The 25,016-nt window shown below is 40.3% G+C and overlaps 1 protein-coding gene, 1 long non-coding RNA gene and 1 pseudogene across 4 annotated transcripts in view; all 3 read right to left on the reverse strand.

The window, feature by feature from the left end:
- Positions 1 to 662: 662 nt before the first annotated feature.
- On the reverse strand, positions 663 to 8,324 carry LOC311589730. 2 transcript variants are annotated; one of them, XR_014776638.1, is made up of 4 exons: positions 6,918 to 8,324; positions 4,658 to 4,769; positions 3,837 to 3,903; positions 663 to 3,630 (listed from the first exon to the last, which is right to left on the reverse strand). It is a non-coding gene; the product is annotated as an uncharacterized lncRNA (long non-coding RNA). The 2 variants fall into 2 exon arrangements; XR_014776637.1 differs by lacking the exon at positions 3,837 to 3,903.
- A 2,564-nt stretch (positions 8,325 to 10,888) lies between these two features.
- Positions 10,889 to 25,016, reverse strand: part of ACER3 (alkaline ceramidase 3) — a 59,671-nt gene continuing 45,543 nt past the window's right edge. Inside the window, exons 8-11 of the mRNA XM_084768295.1 lie at positions 22,534 to 22,635; positions 19,165 to 19,269; positions 15,694 to 15,739; positions 10,889 to 15,018 (exon numbers count right to left, since the gene is read on the reverse strand). Of these exons, the coding sequence (XP_084624421.1) occupies positions 14,965 to 15,018; positions 15,694 to 15,739; positions 19,165 to 19,269; positions 22,534 to 22,635 (307 nt within the window). The 3' untranslated portion in view covers positions 10,889 to 14,964. The remainder of the gene's footprint in view (positions 15,019 to 15,693; positions 15,740 to 19,164; positions 19,270 to 22,533; positions 22,636 to 25,016) is intronic.
- Positions 19,278 to 22,426, reverse strand: LOC311589723 (DNA repair protein SWI5 homolog; annotated as a pseudogene). The gene has a single exon. The product of its transcript is annotated as a DNA repair protein SWI5 homolog (transcript).

Raw genomic sequence — 25,016 nt, forward strand, 5'->3', positions numbered from 1 at the left:
CCATGTAAGGCATCATGAATTCCCTTTTGCTATTCGTTGTCCCCAAATTCCAGACAGAGGCTTAGAACATGTCTGAAAAATCTTCATTCTGGTACCCAGTGGTCTAGTTCTTTGTATCATATTGAACCTATAATGGCTGCATGTAGGGCTGAGCATCCTGAAAATGCTGGGAGGCTTCAGTAATAGATTCTCATTGGGGCAAATTTTGGAATCAGCCACGTCTAGAAGCATGCTCACATAGGCCTTTGCAACACCAACAGTCCACTCAGTGGAGCTACAGTCAGACTTCAAAAAGAAAAGAGCTGGGCCATGGTGCAGCAGACCTGTAGTCCAGTTAATCAGGAAGTTGAGGCCAGTTTGAGTGAAATAGACATGTACAAAAAGCCAAACAAACATTGGAAGTAAAATGATAATTTAAAAAGGTATCCTTTTCCCCTTTTAAAGAAAGTGCAATGGTTTAAATAGCACTGAAACTTCCCAGTGAGATGAATAATGACAAGATTTTGTTGTTTCTACTTTGCAGCTCCTTCCATAGCCCAAGGGTGGGGATGGTCTCTTGCAACTTCCAGCACTTGGGAGATGGAGGTGTAGGGCCTGAGATCAAGCAAGTCTACACAGCAAACTGGAGCCAGTTGAGACCCTGACTCAAACAACTGCAACAACAAAACAGAATGGCCCCTTTCACAAACGTTGTCAAATACATTTAACAAAATTTTAGTTACTTAAAAAAAAAAAAAAGACAAAACGATAAAACCCCATTACATCACTGATAAGATACAGAACACAAGGCAGAGGTAAGTACACAGACAGCCATCATTGCCTTATAATATCGACTGGCATCCCCTTTCTTTCTGTGTTTTTGTTTGCTGTTTGTCTTTTGTTTTGTTTTGAGACAGGATCTCCCATAGCCTATGTTAAAATTCTGCTTCAGTCTGCCTGTGATGTCATTGCCTACCTGCCACAGAGGCGTGGTCCTGCCCAGAGCTATATAAAAGGACAGTCCTAATCCCCCTTACTCTTACTCTTACCTCTTACTCTTCCCCTCTCTTCCTCTGTCTCTCTTTGGGGTACCCCTCCTCCCTTTTCTTCTCCCCTCCATGCTCATTTAATAAACTCCTCTATAAAATAGTATCGGCTGCCTGGTACCTCATTATCTTATTGCCTTATATCTTATATTAAACATAAAAGCCTAGGCTGTCTTTGAATTCACTACGTAGTCAAGGATGACCCAGAGCTTCTGACTCTTCTGTCTCTACTTCCTGGGTACTAGAACTAGAGGCTACATCACCACACCAGGCTTTATGGGGTTCTGGGAGTGAGATTCAGGGCTTCTTGTATGCTAGGCAAGCAGTCTCCCAACTGAGCCACATCTCCCAACAGGCAAAATAAAAAATAATAAAAAATAAAATGTTTTTCTTGTCATGAAAATGTGAAGTTGGGAATTAAAATAGATTTAACAAATAATTGCTTACAAGAATAGAATAATATAGAATCACACTCAGGTTAAGAAGAAGTCAAAGGAAGGAGAGGGAGGGTAATCATGTCCAAACACTGTAGTGTCTATGTAGAACACACAAAGGAAAAACAAACAAAGGCACTGGAATAAAGGTGAATTAGCAACACCTGCAAGTCAGCCCTGATCTCCACACAAAGGGAACAGAAACCTTTTAACTGTGTGAGGCCTGACTTTGGAATTGAATGTACATGGCCTTCACAGTTTGTCCTCATAGGCAGTGGTCTTTGAAGAAGTAGTTGCAGTCTTGCCCACCAAGGGTGTAGATAACTCTCTGATGAGATGCTGGGAAATTTGCTCTATGAGACCAAAATAGGAAAAAAACATTCTTGCAGGCTAAGAGTTCTGTTTGCAGTTAAGACTAAGTTCCTGTTTGTCCTGTCCTTGGATCCATCTGCACCAGATGTGCTTGATCACATGTGGATGGGGGCTATATGGGTAGGACATACATCAGGATGTACACTTGCCCCTAATTGGATGTAGGCAGGAGTCATGCAGGCAGGGACTATGTCAGGACATATGCTTGCTCCGGATTGGACATGATAGGAAATATGGTGGCCACATGGTTTTGCCTTTTAAAGTCCCTACAAAACGTGACTTGTGGCCATTGTCTGGGAAACCGGTAGTGAACCTAACCAGAGTCCATCGTTCAGGCCAGTATTTAATTAAGACTTGCTTCAAATTTGGCTCAAAATTGTAGTAGTGGTCTTATTTTTACCTAGTGGGATTGACATTTTCTGGAGGCCCAGCAAAATTACCTGTTAAAGTAACTTTTATTTACCTGATTTAATTGTCCTCTCCAAGGCTTACTGCCCCCATCTGCTAACCTAGGTATAGTCCTGGAACCTTCTAGCCTCTGTACAACCTAATCAGGGCCTAGAATATTTTCAGTCTCTGAGATTTACTACTGAATAAGCTCATCCTTTCTACTTCTTTCTGAACTTTTGCTGGCTGGATTAACTCAGCTGTTCTGGCTCAAACGCCTTTCCTAGCTGACTGATTCAAAGTGGCTTCTCTCAGCCTCTGACTGAATTGCTCTGCTTGGCCTTAAACTAAGGTTAGCAATCTATTCTAATCTTCTGGCTCTTTCTCATCCTCTGGCTCATTCTGTTGTCACCTGTGTCTAGTTTGTTCTCTCTTCAAGCCGTCTCTGTAAAGCTGTCCCAGTAAAACTGTCTTAATTCCACAAACTGAACTGCCATGAACGTACCTCCACTGCACTGTCTCTTAACTCACTGACTCATGTAAACAGGCTGAACAGAACTCAGACATGTACATACCTCTGTTTCCTAGGTGCTGAGATTAAGCCTGGACCCAAGCTTTTCTTTACCTGGAGCTTGGTCTGTCCCAGGCTGCCCTTGAATTTGGAATTGCTTGCCTCTGTCTCCTGGATTAAAGGCATGTCTGTATTTCTAGAAGGTCTTTGAATATGATCTCTTGCCAGAGTAGCCATGTTCTGAACTAATATTCCTCGACATCCACCTACATTCTAAAACCAAACCTTCACTCCAGAACTTCAGGGTTGAGGGGCTGCTTCAGGAGGCATGTGCTGTTAAATGTTCCAAGGCTCCAAGGATGCCTTCAGTTTGTAGACTATTAGAGTGAAATTCTGAGCTGAGAAAAGTGGTAAGCATCTCTGGAGACCTCCTGGCGAGTCATGGTCTGGGATGTGGGATCCTGATCTGGGATGAGGAGGGGGTTCAATGGGACCCCCAAGACATCCCTTGCCTGCCTGGTTATAGGTGGTTGGAAAGTGTGACTATCTGTTTTGTGTTTTGTGGATAGGTCCGTGTTTTCTGGTGTGTCCATCAGTTTTTTTTACAAACATGGAACTGAGACAGAAATGGATACTTTTTGCTGCTTCTCCTGCTGCCAACCACCATTGCTACCATGGCTGCTTTTATGGCCAGGACTCAGAATTTATCTCTGAGCTCTCTGGTCAGTAGATTCAGGTTAGCAGGAGTCCAGATGTCTTTTGGATGTGGATAACACTGGAATTGTTTTATGCTGTTCCGCTTTATTGAAAAGCTGGATCTAGAGTTGGGTTATGGCTCTCTCGTCTGTAAACCCAAGCATATTTAAGTTTCCTCTATGTCCTGTATCAGGCAAGCCAAATACTGTGACAGAAGAGAACAGAGCAGAACAGGAAAAAAAATTAGATTTTGGCTGGGCATGGTGGTGCACGCCTTTAATCCCAACACCCAGGAGGCCAAAGCAGGCAGATCTCTGTGAGTTCAAGGCCAGTCTAGTCTACAAAGTGAGTCTAAGACAGCCAAGGCTACACAGAGAAACCTTGTCTCAGAAAAAAAAAAAAAAAAAGAACCTGGTTGACATGAAGATTCTATACCTCAAGATTTATAGGCGTATTTTTATTGGGTTTGGTTACAAATCTGTGAAAAAAAAGTTAACTTGGAATTTGTAACAGGGTTGATAGTTAAATATGTTATGCACAGAAAATCTTTTTTTCTTTTCTTATAATTTATCTGTATTACAGCCTGATTGTTAGCCCTTGTTCATATCTTCCAGTTCTCACCCACCCTCCCTCTTCCACCCTATTCCACTTCCCTAGACCCCTGATGGGGGCGCTCTTTCCCCACTATCTGACCACAGCCTATCAGGTCTCATCCTGGCCTGCTTTCCCTTCCTCTGTGTGTCCACAGGATCTCCCTGCCAAGGAGAAGTGATCAAATGGTGGGCACCATAGTTCATGTGAGAGGCAGTCCCCGCACCTCCTACACCATGGAGAACGAGCTGTCCATTGACATACCTAGGTTCTCTGCCTGCACTGTCCTTGGTTAGTGCATCAGTTTGTGCAAACCTCCTGGGTCTAGATCTGCTGGTTTAAATTTTGTTTAAATTAAAAAAAAAATACCTGAATATTTTAATAGGAACAGCTTTTAAAATACTTAAATTTAAGACTATGGGCGATTTAAAGTTATATATGTGATGATAAATAAATAAAGGCTAAAGAGTTAGAGCTATTCAGGCCGACAGAGACTGACTTAAGAATGAATGTCTAACCTCCTTGTCTTTGATACTTTGTTAAGCTTTAGCTATTGTCTTAGTTTGGCTTTATTGCTGTGAAGAGATACCATGACCACAGCAACTCTTATAAAGGAAAACATTTAACTGGGGCCGGCTTACCGTCTTAGAGGCTTAGTCCATTATCATGGCAGGGAGCATGGCAGCATGCAGGTAGACGTGGTGCTGAGAAGCTGAGAATTCTACACCTTGATCTGAAGGCAGCAGCAGGAGACTGTGTACCACACTGGGCATGTTTGAGCATGAGACCACAAAGCCGGCCCCAACAGTGACACACTTCCTCCAACAAGGCCACACCCCCTAATAGTGCCACTCCCTATGGGCTAAGCATTCAAGCACTTGAGTCTGTGAGGGCCATTCCTATTCAAACCATCACAGCTATTTTGATAAGCTGAGTCATATAAGAAACTTTCATATTTTGTAATGGTGCACTATGAAAGGGCCAGAAAAGTAAAGCTGCCAATCTTCTTACTGACTTTATTTTTCCAGAGCTGAGGACCGAACCCAGGCCCTAGGCGCTAGGCAAGCGCTCTACCACTGAGCTAAATCCCCAACCCCTACTGACTTTTTAAAAATGAGTTAAAGTTTTATTTTGATACTAAAAGAACTTCAGGGGCTGGAGAGATGGCTCAGAGGTTAAGAACACTGTCTGCTCTTCCAAAGGTCCTGAGTTCAATTCCCAGCAACCACATGGTGGCTCACAACCATCTGTAATGAGATCTGGTGCCCTCTTCTGGTGGGCAGGTGTACATGCAGGCAGAACACTGTATAAGTAATAAATAAATCTTAAAAAAAAAAGAACTTCAATTTGAGACTGTTATTTTTTTTTAAGACTCAAAATTAACAAAGATAAAGGTATAAAATCCTAATTCTATAAAAGCTATTATCAAATTAATGGTCAGTCACCTCATAAAGGATGCAATTGTTTGATTTGTTCAGAACTATACTTGTAATCAGGCTAAGTACTAATGTAATTAATTACAGGAAAATGCTTTTTTTTTTTTAGTCTTCTGTACATGTTTTCAAGGTTCAGCCTAAAACAAGTAACTAAAAAACAAGTAAATTTGTTTAGCTCAGATAGATAATGGTCCTCAAAACTTTTCAGAGATCTGAGGAATATGGCATTTAAAATATTTAACAGAAAAGTGTGGAGGAATGCCTTGACTGGATGTAGCAGTTGTCAATAAGCGCTGTTTAGCCAATCAGCTGGGCAGAAAGTCAGGAAGTGGAAGGCGGGACTTCCATGGGAGGTGGGAGGAGCCTGGGGGGAGATAAAGGTTGACAGTTGACAGTTGGGAGTTGGGAGGAGAGAAGTCACCTGAGGAGGATCAAATTGGCAAGTGCTTGGGATATATGTAGGTTATGAGGATTACAGTAGTCTATTTTAGTTTATTGTTAGATTCGTAGCAGTTTAGATTCTGCCCATTGTAGTGCTTGTAGCTTTAAAAATACAATTCAGTCTTATTGTGTCAGTTATTGGCATCCTAGGCCAAACAGATACAATTAACTATAACAGAAAAGCTTACTGTGACAGAAAAATTCCAGTTCCTAAAGGTGACTCCAAGGTCTCTAAAGATGATGATGGGATACAATGACTCCACGGGGATAGTAGCAATGTTAATCTATGGGAAAACTGCTCCAATGCCTCACTCACCACCAGCACCTTGCCCAAACTGTGGACAAACAGGGCATTGTAGGTGTGCCTGGCAGCTGGTGGCAGCAGAGATAGAAAAATATAACCAAGAAATACAGAACGCAGCAAGCTCATACATTCAAAGATCAGTCAGAACATGAGGTGGCCACCATATATTCATACATTCAACTGAGCCTGACATAATCTTGCTTTGGCTCCAGGTTTGTAACAAAACTTATATACACCAAAAAACATAGACCAATCCACACACAAAAAGCAGATAAAACTTTCCAACAATAAAAGTCAGACAAAATGTTCCCTGTCTCCTTCAGTGTTGCAATTCCAAGGGAGAGCTGCCTACCTAAGTAGCTGCACAGCATTGCTACATAGGGGGTACCTGTTGTTAAATTTACCAGTATTGCCTAATAATTGCCCCACGTTGAGTGCCACCTGTTGTTGTTAATTTACCAGTACGGCTTAATAATTGCTTATTATCAGGCCTATAATTATTATTAAGATAGTGTAACTCGCTAGCAATCAATCAAGACACAGACACCTGTTATATTTTAAAAATAGCCTTAGTTATCCTGGGGCAGGGCAGATATTAATCCTCTAAACTACTTCCCATAGTGGGCAGGTGTGGGTAGGTATCCCATACCTGCCCCAATCCCATGCCATCTGCTTCTAATAACTCCTATCAAGCTACCTCCCACCCACAATCCCAAATACTTGCTAATGTTCTTCATCTGGGTCAAATCTCCATCCCACGCTGGCCACATGATTCTCCAGCTAACCCATGGCGGCCTTCCTTCTACTCTCCTCCTCTTGGGTCTCTCCTCTCCTCCGGTCTCCCTTCTTCCCAGGATTCTCTCTGTCTCTCCAGGCCCAGGAACCTTAGCCACACCTATCTCATTTGCCCTGCCCAGGTGCAATGGCGTTTTATTAATTAGCATCAAAAGACATCCGACCAACCTCCAACAGGTACCTGCCTGTGGGCTTCCACATGGGCTTGGGCTTTTCTTCAAAGCAAAATTTGTGTGGAATGTCTTGTTTTGTTTTGTTTTTTTAAATCTCACTGGGGCCTCCAAATGTTAAGCCCGAGATTTGTTAAAGAAAAACCAGTTCCACGATTTTGAGCCAAATTTGAAGCAAACTTTAATTAAATATTGGCTAGGAAAATGGACTCTGACCAAGCTTACTCTTGGATTTCCAAGAAATGGCCACAAGTCACATTTTGCAGAAGCTTAAAAGGACAAACCCCACAATTAATTGCATTTCCTATCAGGTCCAATCAGGGGCAAGTGTTCATCCTGATGATTTGCCTGCCTATGTAACTCCCATGTGATGTCCACATGTGATTAAGCCCATCCGGTGCAAACAAACTTGTTTAGGGGATCAAAATATGTAGTTCATTATTTCCCGAGCACCTTATCCCCCAACATTTCTGTCTTTGTGCAAGTGGGGCTTACAGGGTAACCTTGGCTCTTACACATACTTCCACACAAAAACTAAACAAATAAAACTTTAAGAATCAAACTTTTTTCCTTACCAAGATTCTTCATGGAATTTATTCCTGTCTTCCATCCCCTGCCACCTGCCACCTTCACTTTTCCTGCAACACTTGGAAAAGATGAGCAAGCTCCCAGTCAGAAGGCACCAGCTCCAATTTATCCCTTTCTTCTTCCTTCCTGTCAGTGGCTTATGGCGTCTGTGGTGGTTTGAATTAGAATGGCCACATAGGCTCATATATTTGATTTCTTAGTCATCAAGAAGTAGCACTATTTAAAAGGATTAGGAGGTGTGGCCTTGGAGGAAGTGTGTCACTAGGGGCGGGCTTTGAGGTTTCAAAAGCCCAAGCCAGGCCCAGTGTCTCTTCCTGCTGCCTTTGGATCTCTATGTAGAACTCTCAGCTACCACGTCTGCCTGCGTGCTGCCATGCTCCCCACTATGAGGATAATGGGCTAAACTTCTGAAATGTTAAGCAAGCCCCAACTAAAACTTGCCTTTTATAAGAGTTGCTATGGTCCTAGTGTCTCTTCACAGCAACAGAGCACTGACTAAAACAGTGCTACAGGGCCACAGACCGAAGAGCTCACACTAGAGGCTGCCAAGGAAAGCCTGTACTTAAGACTTAGAAAGTCACATAACAGAGGGTGGCTTTGCAGGGCAGGCCATTGTGTGGACTAACCATTGTGGCACTGGCTATGTATAACTATTACAGAAACAGGTATGGTTCACTCAACCCCCCTCCCACAAAGACTTCAATTAGTGGTGTACATCCCTCCCAGGCCGACAGTCTGTTGGGCTTCAAGCCCTGGGGCAGATGGGAGACATACCTTAGCAGCACCTAGCTGTGGTCAATGCATCTCCATGGCAATGAGCCACAACTGGTTCCAGGACAATTGAAAAGGCCCATGGGAAAAGTGGCTGGCCTGTGGCGTTCTGCGTTGGGCCCTGATAGCACAGACACTTATCTACCCAATATTAACTACTCCCCCATATACACAGGCAAACTTGCCTCAAATCCTGGGCCGGAGGAGCAGAGACCTGCTCCTGTGCTTTTAGCAATCTGTACTTCCCTCCTGGGGTTCCCATTGCTGTGCTTCTAAAACGATGTTTCCTGGGAGTAGGTCAAGCCACCTTTCCTACAGCACAGACATTTCCAAATGCCCACAACTCATTCACTGCTCATGGGATAGGTTGCAGGCAGAATGAACAGCTGCCAATGTACCTAGGCATATGAAGCTGCTGGGCACAAATCATGGGAGTGAGAGTGGGAAGAGGAAGAGTTACTTTAAAATCTATTATAGCATGTTTGATCAGGGTGGGGTTTATGTGACATCTAAGTGTTCAAGTTTAAACTTGGCCACCTTTCCCAATAAGCCAGTTAAAGACAGTACTAGTAAGGGAACAACTTTTTTTTTTTAAATTAAAAAAATTGTGTGTGTGTGTGTGTGTGTGTGTGTGTGTGTGTGTGTGTGTACACACACCATAGTACATGAGTTGAGGTCAGAGAACAACTTGCAGGAGTTGGTTCTCTTTCTACCACATGGGTCCCAAGGATCAAACACAGGTCATGAGGCTTAGCAACATATGCTCTAACATACTAAGTTATCTCACAAGCCCAGAAGAGATTTAAACATGGCCAAAGTAGGAGAAATGAATAGGGGGATCTGATGGTCCCCAAAGCATCTCTTGCATACTGGCATGAGCTCCAAACATGATTAAGAATGAAAAGAGATAATATTGTCTAGCCTGTTATTTCCTCAATTCTGGTTTTACAAGATGGTCCGAGAAGTTCTTACTGCTTGAAGAAATGGATCTATGTCTGTAACACATTTGGCAAGCCACCAGCCAGGAGTTAAGAGGAGGATATCAGACCCCCCGGAACTAGGTTACAGGCAGTTGGAGCTGCCTGATGTGGGTGCTGGAAGTAAACCTGGGTCTTCTGAAAAAACAAAAAGTGCCCTAGATTATCAAACCATCTCTCTATTCCCATGTTCTGTTACTATAAAAACTTTATGAAACTGTTACCATGTGGATATCTGTTCCTGGTCATGGTCACTCATGTGTGCTTCTAGAATACTCTTTCTGCTTTTGAGGGTCAAATCTGTGGTGTGTGTGTGTGTGTGTGTGTGTGTGTGTGTGTGTGTGTGTGTGTGTGTGTGTGTGTTTGGTGCCAAAACATGGTGCTCCAAGGATGAGCCCCTTTCACCAGAAGAATAGCCTGGATTGGTGTCAGGTACCAAAATGTGCCCACTACGCCCAAGCACTTAGTCTACCTCCTCAAACAGATGCTGGTGAGCTTTTTCAGGGATCTGGACTTGCTTGGTTTGGGCCATAGTCCATTAGTTTATTCTGAGTTGGTGAGTAGTCAGCAGTATGGCATCCACTGTGTTTGTTTCCAGTGCAGAACATATGGCTTAATTTTGTTTTCAGAATGTTTGTCTACTAACTTGCTAGCATTCAGCCTTTTATCTCTTTGCCACTCCTCTAGTGTCTAATTTGCAGAAGAATATTTGAAAATTGTAATTTGGTACCCCAGACAGTTTTGTTTGGTAACTGTGTAAATTCAACTTATAAATATTTAAAAATTAGGTAAATATAACTAAAGATAATTTGATTTTATGCTTCACAAAATAGGGAAATTTGATCCCCCCTCCCCCCACTAAATTGGAAGACCTGGGCAATAAGAATTAAACATCACAAATGGACAGCCTACTTTAACTGAAGTTTTAAAACATCTAAACATAAAACAACTGAAGTTTTAATTTACAATTAATAAGTTTTACAACTACATCTAAGATAAAGAAATGTTAAAAATGAGCAAGAAATTAACAAAAACTTTTAAGATTGTATAAGAACTGAAGACAATTTCTAAAAACTAAATAAAAACCCTCTAAGCATTCTCAGGCTGTGCTTTTTTTTCTATCAAAGAAAAGAACTGTTGCAGTCTAATTTAGGATAAAGCCTAAAAAGAGAAGGGAGCTCATTCTAAAAATTCCCAGTCCTCCCTAACAGCTTTACCTTGAAGCTTTCTTGTGTCACTAAATCTTTCTTCCCCTCCAATAGATAGACTTGAATTCTTCTATATGGGTCCACTTCGCTGCATGTAACCTGCTGTCATTGTGTCATGTCTACTCATCGTAATTGTTTTCATGCAATCATCACTGTCATTCTGTAATCAGAAAAGAAGTAAATGATAGAAATCTGTGGCCATTTTATTTATACTTTTTTAAAAGTCCAGTTTATTGTGTGTTTCTCTTAGCAAGCTTAATTCTTCACAAAAGGTCTACTTTGTGTGTACAAGTGCTTTGCCTGCATGTATATATATGCACCACATGTATGTCTGGTACCCTTAGAGGTCAGAAGAGGGCACTGGAACTGGAGTTACGAATGGTCATGTGCTACCTTAGGGTGCTGGAAATTAAACCCAGGTCCTCTGCAAGTGCAACACATGTTCCTAATTACTGAACTATTACACTACCCCATTGCTAGGCCTAATTTAAAACATGTGAGTAAATATGCATATCTGAGAGATATATGAAAAGGCACAAGCGCACACTGCCTCATAATAAATAAGTATTCTTAACTTTCTGAAATTTATTAAAATGATATTTTTTGCCTATCAAATATTTTATGAAACCTTAAAATGCTATTGTATATATAAGATGAACAGCATTAATTGGTGTCACAACACGAAAGCTCCATTAAACTACTAAATCTTACACTGGATGCACAGATTTTGATAAAGATTTTCTTGCAAAATCAGTTCTGAAAAAGATTAAAATTTTATTTCATTTTTTTAAAGTCAAGATTAACAAAAATAAAACAGCATGAAAATGCTTTATGTTGATCCAATTTTCTGCATGCTGTGTTAAGGATTCTGTTGGACTGGTTCCTTTCAGTGTTCTTAGTGTACAAGTGCCGGATGTAAGATTTCTGGTAATGCTGAGATACATCTAGAATGATGGTTATATTTGTGAAAGACCTTTAATTTGAACTTCCTTTCCAAAATGACAATTATAGGAGCTACAATACCATTAAGCAGCAACATCAGACTGGGTTCGCTTACTCTGCATGTTATAAAAAGGACATACTATTTATTAAGTCTTACCAAAGAAGAAAGTCTCCCTCATTTTGGCTACAACTCAGCACATTGCTAGAATCTTATTTCTCTAGAGATCCTGGGCAAGAGACAATATACCATATCTGACAAGGTATTGCAGCTGGTTAGGAAGGGGACTGAATGTTTGGAGACAGGATACATACAGACTGTAGAGGTCACTCTAAGAAGTGACACCAGTGTTCATAAGACCCAAGTCTCCACACGTGCCTCATGAAGCCTTAAAGACAAGGTCACCTACACCTATAAGTCAAGGCCGAAGGACTTAAAGGATCTCTTCAGACAACAAACAGGATGCTTTAACTTCATAAAGGCAAAGATAAACTCTATTCTAAATCTATCATAATTACAGCTATGTTTTGGTTTTTAAAATTCTTTTTCTTTGGCACTGTTGTTACTCAACAGTTACAATTCCATGCTATCTTCCCTTTAATCCATTCCAGATTTTTTTTTTCTAAAAATTGCTCTTTTGTATTTTGCCATGATTTTAATGCTTAACCACCAGCTGGGTTTTTTGTTTGTGGGTTTTTGTTTGTTGTTATTGTTTTTGACAGTCTAAAGCACCATATCCAGAAGATTTTACACAAATATAGCTATGGTTTTCCTCACTTTGGTCCTTTCTGGGGCTATTGGTTGGCATAATCATACTATTCTTGATTAGATTCTTATACTGACAATTTTTTAAAAAAATATTTATTTTAGGGTTATGGGTGTTTTGCATCCATATGTATGTGCACCACATGTGTGCCTGGTGCCTGCAGACGTCAGAAGAGGTCCTTAGATCCATTGTAGTTATGAATGGTTGTGAACAGCCATGTGGGTGCTGAGAATCAGACCCAGAGCTGCTACAAGAACAATTAGTGCTCTTAACTGCTAAATCCTCTTTCCAGCTCAAGTTCTTGTATTTTTAAATATGCAAATTTTGTCATCTAGGATATGGCAGTTTCAAACTTAACTCATTATGATACAAGGATTCAAATCAACTCCTCCAACAAAAACTGCAAAGCCTCCTCTGCAACCAACAGATAAAATAGGAAGACAGCTGTGGTCTCTCTTTGGCAAGGACTATACACTTCCTTAGCATGGAAATCATACAAAACACATTATTTTCCTTTAGCTCCTCAAAAAAGATTTTTGGAACCACAACTCTGAGGATGGGTGTAAAGTGAGGTAGGAGAAGAGGAAGTTCCTAGAGCTAACAAACAGAAACCAACCCCAAAGGAAGACTGGAAACCCCTCCAACTGAGGTCTATGCATAACAAAACAGCATCCTTTTTAAAAGCCCCACCTTCTCTAACAGACAGAAAAGATGGAGGCTATGTAAATGTCCTATAAAGAGTAGAGACTCTCTTGGCCCAGGACCTGTCAGCCTTAGACCTTGGCCCACTCTCATTCCCGGGAATGTTTTTCTTTGTTCCTAATAAAAGGTCTCTATTTCCATCAGTACCCATGTGTCCCCGATCCAGGTCTTGTTCCAGGATACAAGAACCTGGGAATCTCGGTGGGCACACGCTGGACGCTGATCCATGCCTATAATAAAAGTACAACTAAGGCTCTCTTAGATTTGTGTTTGGCAGGTCTTGCTTTCATAAAAGGTATTTGTTTAATGGCCCCCTGGGATGCTAAAAGAAGGAAGCTAGGACTTGGGCTTTCAAAAACTAAGGCCAGAGGGTGAAGGAAACATTTTTGGTTTTAAAATGTGCCAAGGCTACTAATGAGCCAAACACTTTTTTTCCTCTTTTTCTGAGACACAGTTTCATTATGTATCCCTGCCTGGCCTGGAACTATGATAGGCCAAGCTGGCCTTAAATTCACAGAAATCTGCTTACTTTTGCCTTCTGAGTGTTGGGATTAAAGGCATGCATCACTCTGCTAGGCTAAGGCTAGCTAATGAATATTGAAAAAAAAAAAGGGTAAGTTTTTTACTTTTAACCAATTTTGCATGAAACAATTCCTACTTTTCTTTTGAAGCCATATCTCAGGATCCAATCAATAGATATATGATCTGTTATTTACTGTTTGTAACAATTGAGAATTGAACTCAATTTCTTCTACACTCAAATCCAAATTAGAGCTATTATATTTGCCTCACAATGAGTTCTAGATGTAGTAAAAGTTACAAGTCAGCACTGTTTCAACTCTGGTATTTCTTCTCCTCAAAAAATAAAAGAGCAAATACTTCAGTAAGCTTTATCCATGACAGTTCTGACCATTTTGCATCTAGTTAACCTGACATATGTGCCTGGATATAGCCTTGACTTTTCTGAGAACTGTAAAATATTACATAACGCAAAAGGTAAAAAAAAGTACAACTTTCCCTGATAACTTCACTTAAACTATTCTGTCATACAGAATATGGGTAGGCTAGACCACCAGTTAAATTTCCTAGACACAAAAATAACAATTTGAAGATCAAAGAAAGCAAGGCACCAGGACTACATTCCACAGTGCCATGGGAGAGCCTCTGAAGAATGGGACATGGCCCACCCCTTTGAGTGGCTATTGCCACAGAGCCCAAGACACATCCTTGGGGGTAATGAGAGCAAAGCCCGCTCACTGGCAGGTCGGAGTTTTCTTACCGCACTCCAGCTAGCACCAAGGCAGACAGCGAGGAGCTACCTACAATCCCACAGCCAGGTCTTTCCTTTTCTAATATTGGAAAACCATCGATGAAGTTAATAATATAAATCAAAGCTGACACAGCTAAGTGCTGGCTCACAGTCGACCATCTGGATGTGGGATTTTGCCAGTCCTTAATGATTTTGTTTAATATTTAATCAAAAATTAACAAAAGTATTGTTAACATGCTACTCTTGTAAAAAAATACAAAAAAGGAAAAAATATTAATTTTCCATGAATGACCGGCACAAACGATTAACCTGTTAAGAAAAGCCCAACTTCTCCACCATTCTAAAATATAAATATACACCATCTGTTTCTTTGTAAGCGTCTTAGGTCCAGGACAAACGAGATAAAGCCAGGAGCTAGAAAAGAAACACCCCACAGACCAATTGTTCATTCTCTGTGTGGCTGAGTCATTCATCTCTTGTGACTGGCATGGTGTCTTTGAATGTGCAAGTCTTTGGGGATTTCTTGACCATCTTGCCAGAACTACAGTAGTTGTGCTTTCTGTTTTCTCAGAATAATTCATCAGTGCTTCCTTTGAGGCTCAAACATGATCACTGGCCAGATTCCAAAGAGAAACTGTGGAAACAAATGAGGACAAAGTGAGAGAGGAAGAGAGTACTCTAAGCCTGAAAAGAAATGTGGAAGGATAGTCCCTAGGAGGCTGGGCTGTAGCGAATGTTAGGTTTGTTAGTATTAGCAGGCCTTCCTGACTTGTATCAGATCTCAAAAACTACTTTCACTTAATTTATTTAAAAGTATTAAGCATCTACTTTGTCAAACGTGGAAGCAGTTATTTAATCTATATTTCTCAAAATTTTGGTGCATGTGTTTATGTGTCTATCGTGTGTGTGTGTGTGTGTGTGTGTGTGTGTGTGTGTGTGTGAGTGTGCACATAAATGTAGTGCTTGTGGAGGCCAGAAGAGGGTATTCAGTCCCCGAGAGCTGGAGTTAGAGGTAGCTGACATGGGTGCTCGGTTCTCTGAAAGAGCAGGACATGCTTTTAACTGCTGAGCCATCTCTCCAGCCCCTTAAGTCTTTAATTCTTAAAATAATGCTCTTAACAACTCCAGTCTGTTGAAGTAACTCAGGCTTAAAGAAGAGGCTTGTCTAAGATCACAGAGTAGTAATGGATAACTAGCGGTTCAGATCTGATGTCTACCACTTCCACGTCTGTGCTGCCCCTGTTGTCTCTTACATGCATTGGTCTTCTCAGGACTACCCACCACCCTAGCCTATACAACATAGACTTACCTTCACTTTTGGCCTGTACCTCAGGTAAAGTGTCCTTGTATATAAACTGAAAGAAAAGTGGAAACATTTCTCAGACAAATCAACTCATGGACTATAATTTCAGGATGTTTGTAGTTTAGAATCAAGCATGACATTTTAATGCTCCATGTGGTTGGTATCACAATTCCATCTTTGAAAATGCAGCTGTAAGCATTAATTAAATAAAAGTATGAGAAACACAGAGAGGTAACAGTTTCCTTGGTGTCTGTCTTTAAAGTGAGTCACTCCTGGAGGTGAGATTAGATGAGCACATGTGGCAAACATTGCTGAATTTGTCCCTGAAAGATACTAGGCTGTCTGTAACATACAACATATATAGTTTTATGTATACTATACTATTTAAATGTATTTAAATAATAACAAAATAGATCATGACAACATATACAAAACCTAATTTCCTAGTATTTCAAATAATGCAAAATTCAAAAGAATCTACTAGTTAAATTTGTAGAATTTAATATGGCTATACTACACTTTTCTGTACTAAAACTGGAGCTGCAGCAAATGGCAGTTTAGATGTAACCTGGACATTTGCTAGCTATAAGACTCTGAACTTGTTAATGTCTGATACTTTTAAGTATTTATCCAACAACAACAATTTCAGGCCATCATAATCTACATAGTGAGAACATTAGCCACCACAGGGATACAATACTGGGAGTCTTCAGAGAACCTCCTCAGCCCAAAGATAAGTGTGGCAGCTGAGACTAGGTACACAAAGAAGCCACTAAAGTGAAGACAGCTCTGGTGAACCGTGAATACTTGTCCAATATAGACTCCTATGAACATAAACCATAGCAAAGATGAGTGTCTACAAGTTACAGTAGGCCCTCCCCTACCTTGTGTCTGTGACTGACCACCTCCACACTTGAGAGCACATAAAGAAGCTATGCCAAGGCTTCCTCTAGTTCTCTTTCCTATTTTCTGCCTCTGTGGGTGCTCTTTTTCCTTTTACTTCACTCTTAGCAGTATTTCCACTTTACTGTGTATATTTTTAAAATATGCATATCCCCTAACCCCCTTTCCTTGAGGAAGGGTCATCATATGTAGTTCAGGCTGGCCTCAAATTCACTATTAGATGAAGATGACTTTGAACTTTGTGATGTATTAAGCTTTTCCCATTTTTTTTTAAATAAAAGAAAATGCACTCAGCTTTCATTTGGTAAAACATGTCTCCTTTGCTACCTTAAATTTTTGGATCAGTGTTTTGCTCAGATATGCATGCAGGCATGTCAATTATTTAAGGAGTTATTCTTTTAAAGCCAGCAATGCCACATCACACAAGGCTACAGGGATCAAGGTAAGAGAAACTAAGATACTGTCAAGATTTTACATTACCAATGACTTTTTTTTTCTTTCTTTTCTTTCCCTTCCTTCCTTCCTTTCTTTCTTTCTTTTTTTTTTTTTTTTTTTTTTTTTAACATTTCAGACAACCAGATAGGTACCCAGAAGCCTTCAGTCACTTGACTTAAACCTAATGGTTTAACTAATTCTACCTGTCCTTTCTGGCTTTCTTTTCCCTCAGTCATTCTCTCTTGGACTCCAGGAACAAGAGTTCTGATCAGTAGGCCTTATCTATAAACAACATGCGATGATTTGAAACTAGACTCCCACCTAGCTCTGCATGGCCATGTGAAGTTAATGATCAATAAGGCCAAGACTGCTTATCAATGCATGTTTGTTGATCCTATTTCCACTTTTGTTCCTTCCCAATTAAAACCAGAAGGTCTTAAGTACCTCAAAGATAGAACTGAAGACATTGGGTCTTGTGGTACTTTCTGCTATAGCTATACTGAATATAGTTTATGGCATCTTTACAAAGATGCTGTGCCATAACAGAGATCTCCAGTGTACACCTAGAGTACTCCACAAAACCAAGGTATCTCCTAAATCACAATAATACAATCCTTCTAAGCAGATAATTAATAACACATTCAAGCCCTGATCTCCACTTTTAACTGTCCCAATATTTTCCTTTTCTTTCTGCACTAGGTTCCTACCCAGGCACACACATACCAACAGCCTACACCTTACAAGTTTGTCTTCCCTAGCTACAAGAGTTCAATTTTGTTTTTCATGCACTTGCTGCTCTTAAAGAACACATGGTTATCATTCTGTAGAATGATCTTCAAGCTTCACCAACCAATTTCCCCTCAAGACAGAGCAGACCTGAGCCATGAATTGTGATTCAAAGAAAATCTAAGAAAAATTCATTTTCCCTTTTTCTTCTCTCTCTCTCTCTCTCTCTCTCTCTCTCTCTCTCTCTCTCTCTCTCTCTCTCTCTCTCTCTCTCTCTCCTTGTCAGAGTTTCTCTGTGTAGCCCTGCCCTGGTTGCCTTGGAACTCACTCTGTAGACCAGACTGACCTCAAACTCAGATCCACCTGCCTTTGCCTCCTGAGTGCTGGAATTAAAGCATACACCACCACCACTGCCAGGCTTTCTTTTTCTATAAATATTTCAGTCTGTTCCCAACAAGAATCTAAGGCTAAATGTGCCATTGGTGAAGATCAGCATGCACACACTCATTCATTAAATAGCATTACATAGTGGGTGCTAACTAGAGCGAGGTGGTTTTCTGCACATTTGAAAAGTGGTAATAAATAGGTAAGCCCTGCTCTGGACAAATTTACCCCAGAGTGGGGGAGGAAAACAAGTCAATACGAACATAACTCCTCATAAACACTTTGAAGGGTCTGGAGCAATATAGTTCAGCAGTTAGGAGCACTGGTGGCTCATAACCATCTGTAGCTCTGGTTCCAGGGGATCTGATGCCTTCTTTTGGCTTTCGTAGGCACCAGGCATACATATGGCACACACAAATACATGAAGGTAAAACATATAAAATAAAAATAATTTTTTAAAAAATCAAATAAATAAATAAATAAAGTGATTTGAAGAGAGATAAGGCCTGATAAGTGAGAAAAGGATGAAATGGAGGTATGACTGGGTGGGTGACCAGTGAGAACTTCAACTCCATTTTGCCCTAAATGGCTAATCCTAAACAATCTCTTTAAAGACAACAAAAGGGGGCAAAGTGATTACCAGCTTATTTCTGGAAAAGGATCCCCCTACTCCCAGAAGGTTCAGATTGAAAACTACAAGATCGTACACCATCACTCCTCCTTGCCACTCATCCAGACTTGGGTATAACTGGGTCTGTTGGATACTAGTCAGCTGTGAGCCATCCACTTTCAGGAAACACACGATAGACTCCCTAATTATCAGCCTCTCCATGACCCTATACACATGACAGGTGTGGGAAAGGATTTTTTATGGTCACCAAGTGGCAAAGACAACACCGGAATATAAGTCCTGATTCTGTCTCCAACATTTTATATTTACACCTTACTTGAAGTTTAAAGTTAAAACAAAAAACAAAAACAAAAAACCAAAGTTCTTCCAATGCTAGTTAAAAAGTCTTTCTTTCCTACCTGAAAAGGGTGTGAAGATAAGAACCCAGGCCAGTTAAAATATGCCACCATGCATGAAACTGTGTTGTAACACCTAGGATAGGGGGCACTCTCTTTCGAAAGCTCCTGTGTGAAGAAGAGGGAAACCACAATGTTACAAATGAAGCTCACTAGGGCTGACATTACATTTTGAAATATTCTCTTTTTTTTGACAGCTCATATGTTTATTAACAAAAAGGACAACCACATGTATCCACTCACAAATGTAGGAACCTTAGCACTAACACATCTGACCCCTCCCAGCACCCTTCTTCTCTAGGATCCCCCCCAACTGTCTGGGCTCTTTAGAACATTTTGGGCTTCTACCCTTTTTTATCTGGAAACCATACGAATGTGCTATCTGCGCTCTCTGCTCTTCATGTCCCCATGGGCCATGGATAAAATCTGCACGACTCTGCTCAGTCATTCAGGTCTAGATCAAAATCTGGATATAGCTCCTTGGTGGTGACACCTCCAGTCACAGTGAGCTTGCTCAGTAGCATCTGGGCTACATCCTTGATGTCATTGTACTCATGGAGGAGGGAGATGTGGTCCCTCAGTTCACACACAGTAGCCCTCTGCTCCTAGCTGGGAGATCTCCTTGTCCAGCATTTCTTGCTTCTCTTTCAGTTTCCTCCTCGCTGACCTCATCAGCCTCTTCAGACTTGGGAGATGGCCGCGGTGATCAGGCTTGGGAGATGGCGCAGTGATCGGAGGGGCCCACAGCGACCTCGGTTGAACTCTGACTCAGGCCCCTGAAGCCTGAGGTCTGAGGTACCCAGATTGAGGACGGGAATTGCTCAGAAGGGTCTAGGGTTAGGGTTAAATGGTTGCCTCAGGTAATGAGAAAGCCCCAACCCATTTTGAAATATTCCAAAATATGGCAATTATTTAATTTCTTATATTTACTGTCCTGTTTTCTAAAAGTGTATTGTGAGAAAGCAGTATTTCCAGAAGTTTTATGAAGAAATGACTCAAGTTAATGTGGAAACCAATTTATTGACATCATGTTAATTTTAATGCATATTAATTAATTAAAGGCTTTGAAGTCTTACCATAGAATCTATCTTTTGTTCTAGGTAACCACGAATCCATACAAATTGGTTTTTAGGTTACATTTTATTAATACTCTGAAACAACTATTTTCTGAAACACACTTTGAGAAACACTAATCCAGCTAGCTATCAGTTCAGGAAAGAATACACATGCAAATCCTTTCATCTCAGTATGCCACTATACAGTCTACAAATTCCTCTCTTATCTACAGTTTCACATCTAAGTGCTTCTTTGGGGAACCAGACATTAACAAAATTATATATGGCAGAAACTTTTAAAATATATTAATGTTAACATATATTAATATTAATTTAGGTGCCCAAGTTGACACCCAATAGTTCAGTTGGGTCTCAAATTCTTTTGATTAGAGAGATATATATCATATGAATATTTATTAGAGAAGAATACCAGAGTGAAATGACAATCTGAGGCCACACTGTAGGTTAGTGGATCAGATCCAGGGATGACTATTCACTCAGTATACAGGCTTTGCTCTCATAGGCATTCTGCTGGATATTTCCACTTCAGAAGCATGCATCTACAACTTAGTTTCTTACTTTACTCTTTCTACCCTGCCCCCACAGGGTTTCACGCAGTCTAGGCTAGCTTTCAAGTCCTGAACCTCCTGTCGCTGGGACTATGGTCATACAACACCATATCCAGCTAGATCTTAGCGTTTAAGCAAGGAATTTTTTTACTTGTCTACATTTACTTACACAACTTCTTACTACAGTGATCTAAGCAAAGTTTATATTTATTTAGTTACATTTAAAGTTTCACATTTACATATGCAACTTTTTAATAATGAAACTATAGAGAATTTCAAACATATGCAAAGGTATATAAAGTAAGAGCCATATGTGGTAGTACATGCTCACAAGTCTAGTACTGGGGAGATGGAGACAGAAGGATATGGAATTCAAGATCATTCTTGGCTACTTAGTGATCTCAAGGCCAACCTGGTCTATGTGGGACCCTGTCTTAAAAATAGTCACCGTCCTCAAAAGTAAGCAAAATAACAATACATCTACTACCAACCTTCAGTCATTATCAAATTAGGCTAAAACCATGTCATCTGAGCCGTGACCTATGTCTCTCTTCCACATTACTTTGAGGAAAATTCTAGATATCATATTTTAATCACTAACTATTTCTATAATCACTAGAAAAATCTTTAAACCATAGTCACAATGCTATTTTTCATCTAAAATATTAATAACCCTTTAGTATAAAATATATAATTATTAATCGAGTTCAACATTTCTTTTTAAAAATTGTTTTTCAACATTTCTTCTTATGTTTTCACAGTGATTCAAGATCACAAAAGGCTAGTAGTACTGTTAGCCAATGGCTAGCCTGTACTCCTTGGTTTTGTTTTTTGGTGTTAGCAATCCAACCCAGGGTCTCATGCATACTAGACAAGCACTCAACAATCTGAGCTATACCTTTAGCACCCTTAATATATCTCTTTAGTCTTTTAACATTAGGTTAGACTTCCATCTTTCTCCTCTTCTGTAATTTATTTGCTGCAGAGACCAGGTCATTCAACTTTTAAGTTTCCAATAGTCTAAGCCTTGCTGATTGACATCTTCCTTGGAAAGTTTTACATGCATTTCAAATGTGTATTACGAATCATTCTTGTTTATTCAATGAAGCAGATTAGGTAGTTTTCTTTTCTTTTCTTTCTTTCTTTCTTTTTTTTTTTTGAGACAGGGTTTCTCTGTGTAGCCCTGTCTGGCCTAGAACTCACTCTGTAGACCAGGCTGGCCTCAAACTCACAGAGATCCACCTGCCTTGGCCTCCCAAGTGCTGGGATTAATGGTATGTTGCCACCATGTTGGCTTGTTAGGTAGTTTTCAAAGACATAGTAAATCTGTGATTAACTATATAGTTTTGTGATATACACATACAAAATAACCCAAGATTATAATATATTCTGAGGTTTAAACATTCAGTCAATTAGATATTTCCAAAGTTTAATTTTACTGTGCTATATACTGTCAACATTCATAAAAATTCATTTTAGGACATCATTGTTTCTATACACCTACAAAATTATTAATACAAGAATAATATAAAGCTGGGCATGGTGATGTATACCTTTAATCCCAGAACTTGAGAGGCAGAGGCAGGGTGATCTCTGTGAGTTCAAGGCCAGCCTGGTCTACAAAGAGAGTTCCAGGACAGACAAGGCTACACAGAGAAACCCTGCCTCAAAATAAATAAATAAATAAATAAAATAAGCTTAATACAATGCTTCCAAGATCATTTTCTAGGAATGAAAATATATCTTACCTCAGTGAATCACAAAAGATGTTATCTACATTCCACAATAAAAATCCCAATAAAAAGATAGTCAAGGATGTATAACCTAGACCTCTAAGCCACGGATAAACCCTGTGGAAAAAAGAAAAGCAACATGACAAATCTTCAAGTCACATCATAATTGGAGGTGAGAGCTGGAAGTCATCATTTTTATGAGAAAAGAAAGTCCTCAGGAGACTAAGAGCAAGCCCATTTATTAACCTAATGCTTTTGCCAATCATGTGTTACATTCTTCAAAGAGTTTTTTGAGGTGACCAGGGGATATGGTCAAATATGAGGCACCAGAGTTCGTGTGAAAGTCATACCCCACTCTCCACTCAACGGTGGAGAATGTCCTGTCCATTGGCTAGATCTGGGTAGGGGTTTAAAGTTTACAGCCTGTATTGTCCTTGGCTGGTGCCATAGTTTGAGCGGGACCTCTGGGCCCAAATCTGCCTATCATAATGTTCTTCTTGTAGGTTTCTAGGATCCTCTGGATCCTTCTACTTTGACATTCTCCCATGTTTCTCTCATCTAGAGTCCCACTAGAATGTCCTCCCCTCTGTCTCAGGTTCCTGGTTAGTGAAGGCTTTCATGGGACTGACTTTCACACGTACTCTGGTGCCTCATATTTGACCACGTTCCCTGAATGGGGAGACCTGGTGGTACTCAGAGGAAGGATAGCAGGTTACCAAGAAGAGACTTGATACCCTATGAGCATATACAGGAGGAGGAAGTCCCCCTCAGTCACAGTCATAGGGAAGGGGAGTAAGGGGAAAATGGGAAGGAGGGAGGAATAGGAAGATACAAGGGAGGGGATAACCATTGAGATGTAATATCAATAAATTAATAAAATAAAATAAAATAAAATAAACTGTTTCATCCATTCTTGGTCTTTTGTGTCCTATGTAAATGTCAGAATCAAGTTCTATATTTAAAAAAAAGAATTCCCTTTAAAAAAATGTTTATGTGTATGGGTGTTTGGCTTACATGTATACCTGTGCACCATGTATGTGCATGGTGCCAGCAGAGTCCAGAAAAAATGCATCAGGTCCCCTGGAACTGGAGTTATAGAAAGTTGTGAATCATTATGTGGTGGTGGGACTTATGGTCCTCTGGAAGAGCAGCAAGAGCTAAAAGACAAGTTACCATCATTTTCTTTTACTGGAGGGCATTTTTTTTCTTGCCCCAATCTTTCACTTTGTGTTTTCCTGGATCTAGTACATGTGACATAGTGATGGGGAAACAGTTCCAATTATTCAGGTTAAAAAATATTTTACATGTATTTATATTTTGTGTACATGCAAACAGGTCAGAGGCCAACTCACAGGATTTGTCTCTCTCTTTCCACCATGTGGGTCCTGGGATTGAACACAGGACGTGAGGTTTGGCAGCAAGTGGCTTTATTTACTGAGCAATCTTGCAGGCCATAAACTAATAGATCTTTGTTTTCTGTTTATTCTGAGGCTCTTGAAACTAAAGATTTTGTGTTCCAGCATCTTCCAATGCCCTCAAGCTAACTATTCTATAAGCACCCATTTATCTTTGCAGCTTCTTCTTCGGATTTGATGCTTTGGAGTTCTTCTTACGTCTTTTTAAACTAGCCAGCATTTAAAGGTTATTGCGTTTTACAGAGCTCCATGCCGCTCTGGGAGCCTACGTCTGACTTCTCTCCCAGCCCCACAGCTTGGAAGAAAGTGCCTGGTGCAGATGCTTCGTGTAGTGCAGTGCCTGCAGGAGCACGTCTGTCTCCCAGAACACCGTGCCTTAGGAATGCTTTCAGACCTGAACTTTTAAAAACAGACTTAATAATGTGGAGTATTTTTTAGATACCACTTTTATTAGGTTGAACTGAAAAGGGTTTTGCAAATTTCTTGGCCAAATTTTTTTTTTTTTAAATATAGTTACTTTGGACTAGGGGGTGCATTCTTAAAAAATAAATAAACGGTTTTTTTTTTAAGCCTATTGTGTGTTTTACTCAGAATTTCTTTCTTTCTTTCTTTCTTTTTTTTTTTTTTTTTTTTTTTTTTTGAGTTTTTGAGTTTTTGAGACAGGGTTTCTCTGTGTAGCCTTGGCTGTCCTGGACTCACTTTGTAGACCAGGCTGGCCTCGAACTCACAGTGATCCGCCTGCCTCTGCCTCCGGAGTGCTGGGATTAAAGGCATGCGCCACCACACCTGGCTTACTCAGATTTTCTAGGTATTTTGTTACAGAAGGAATTTAAAGATCTCAGGCACAATTTAAAACAAAAGTTTGAAAGTTCTTTATACAGAAACATGTTCCTGAGTTCTAGCGATTATCAAGTTAACTAAGTTTTAAAAAGCTCACAATGAGCTGGGCTATGGTGGCTCACACCTTTAATCCCAGCACTAGGGAGAGAGAGGCAGATAGATAGATCTCCAAATTCAAGGGCAGCCTGGTCTATAGAGTGAGTTCCAGGGACAGCCAAGACTAGATTGAAAAACTCTGTCCCA

This window comes from Acomys minous (genome assembly GCF_964271855.1).
Source record: "Acomys minous genome assembly, chromosome: 2".
NCBI classification, from domain to species: Eukaryota; Metazoa; Chordata; class Mammalia; order Rodentia; family Muridae; genus Acomys; species Acomys minous.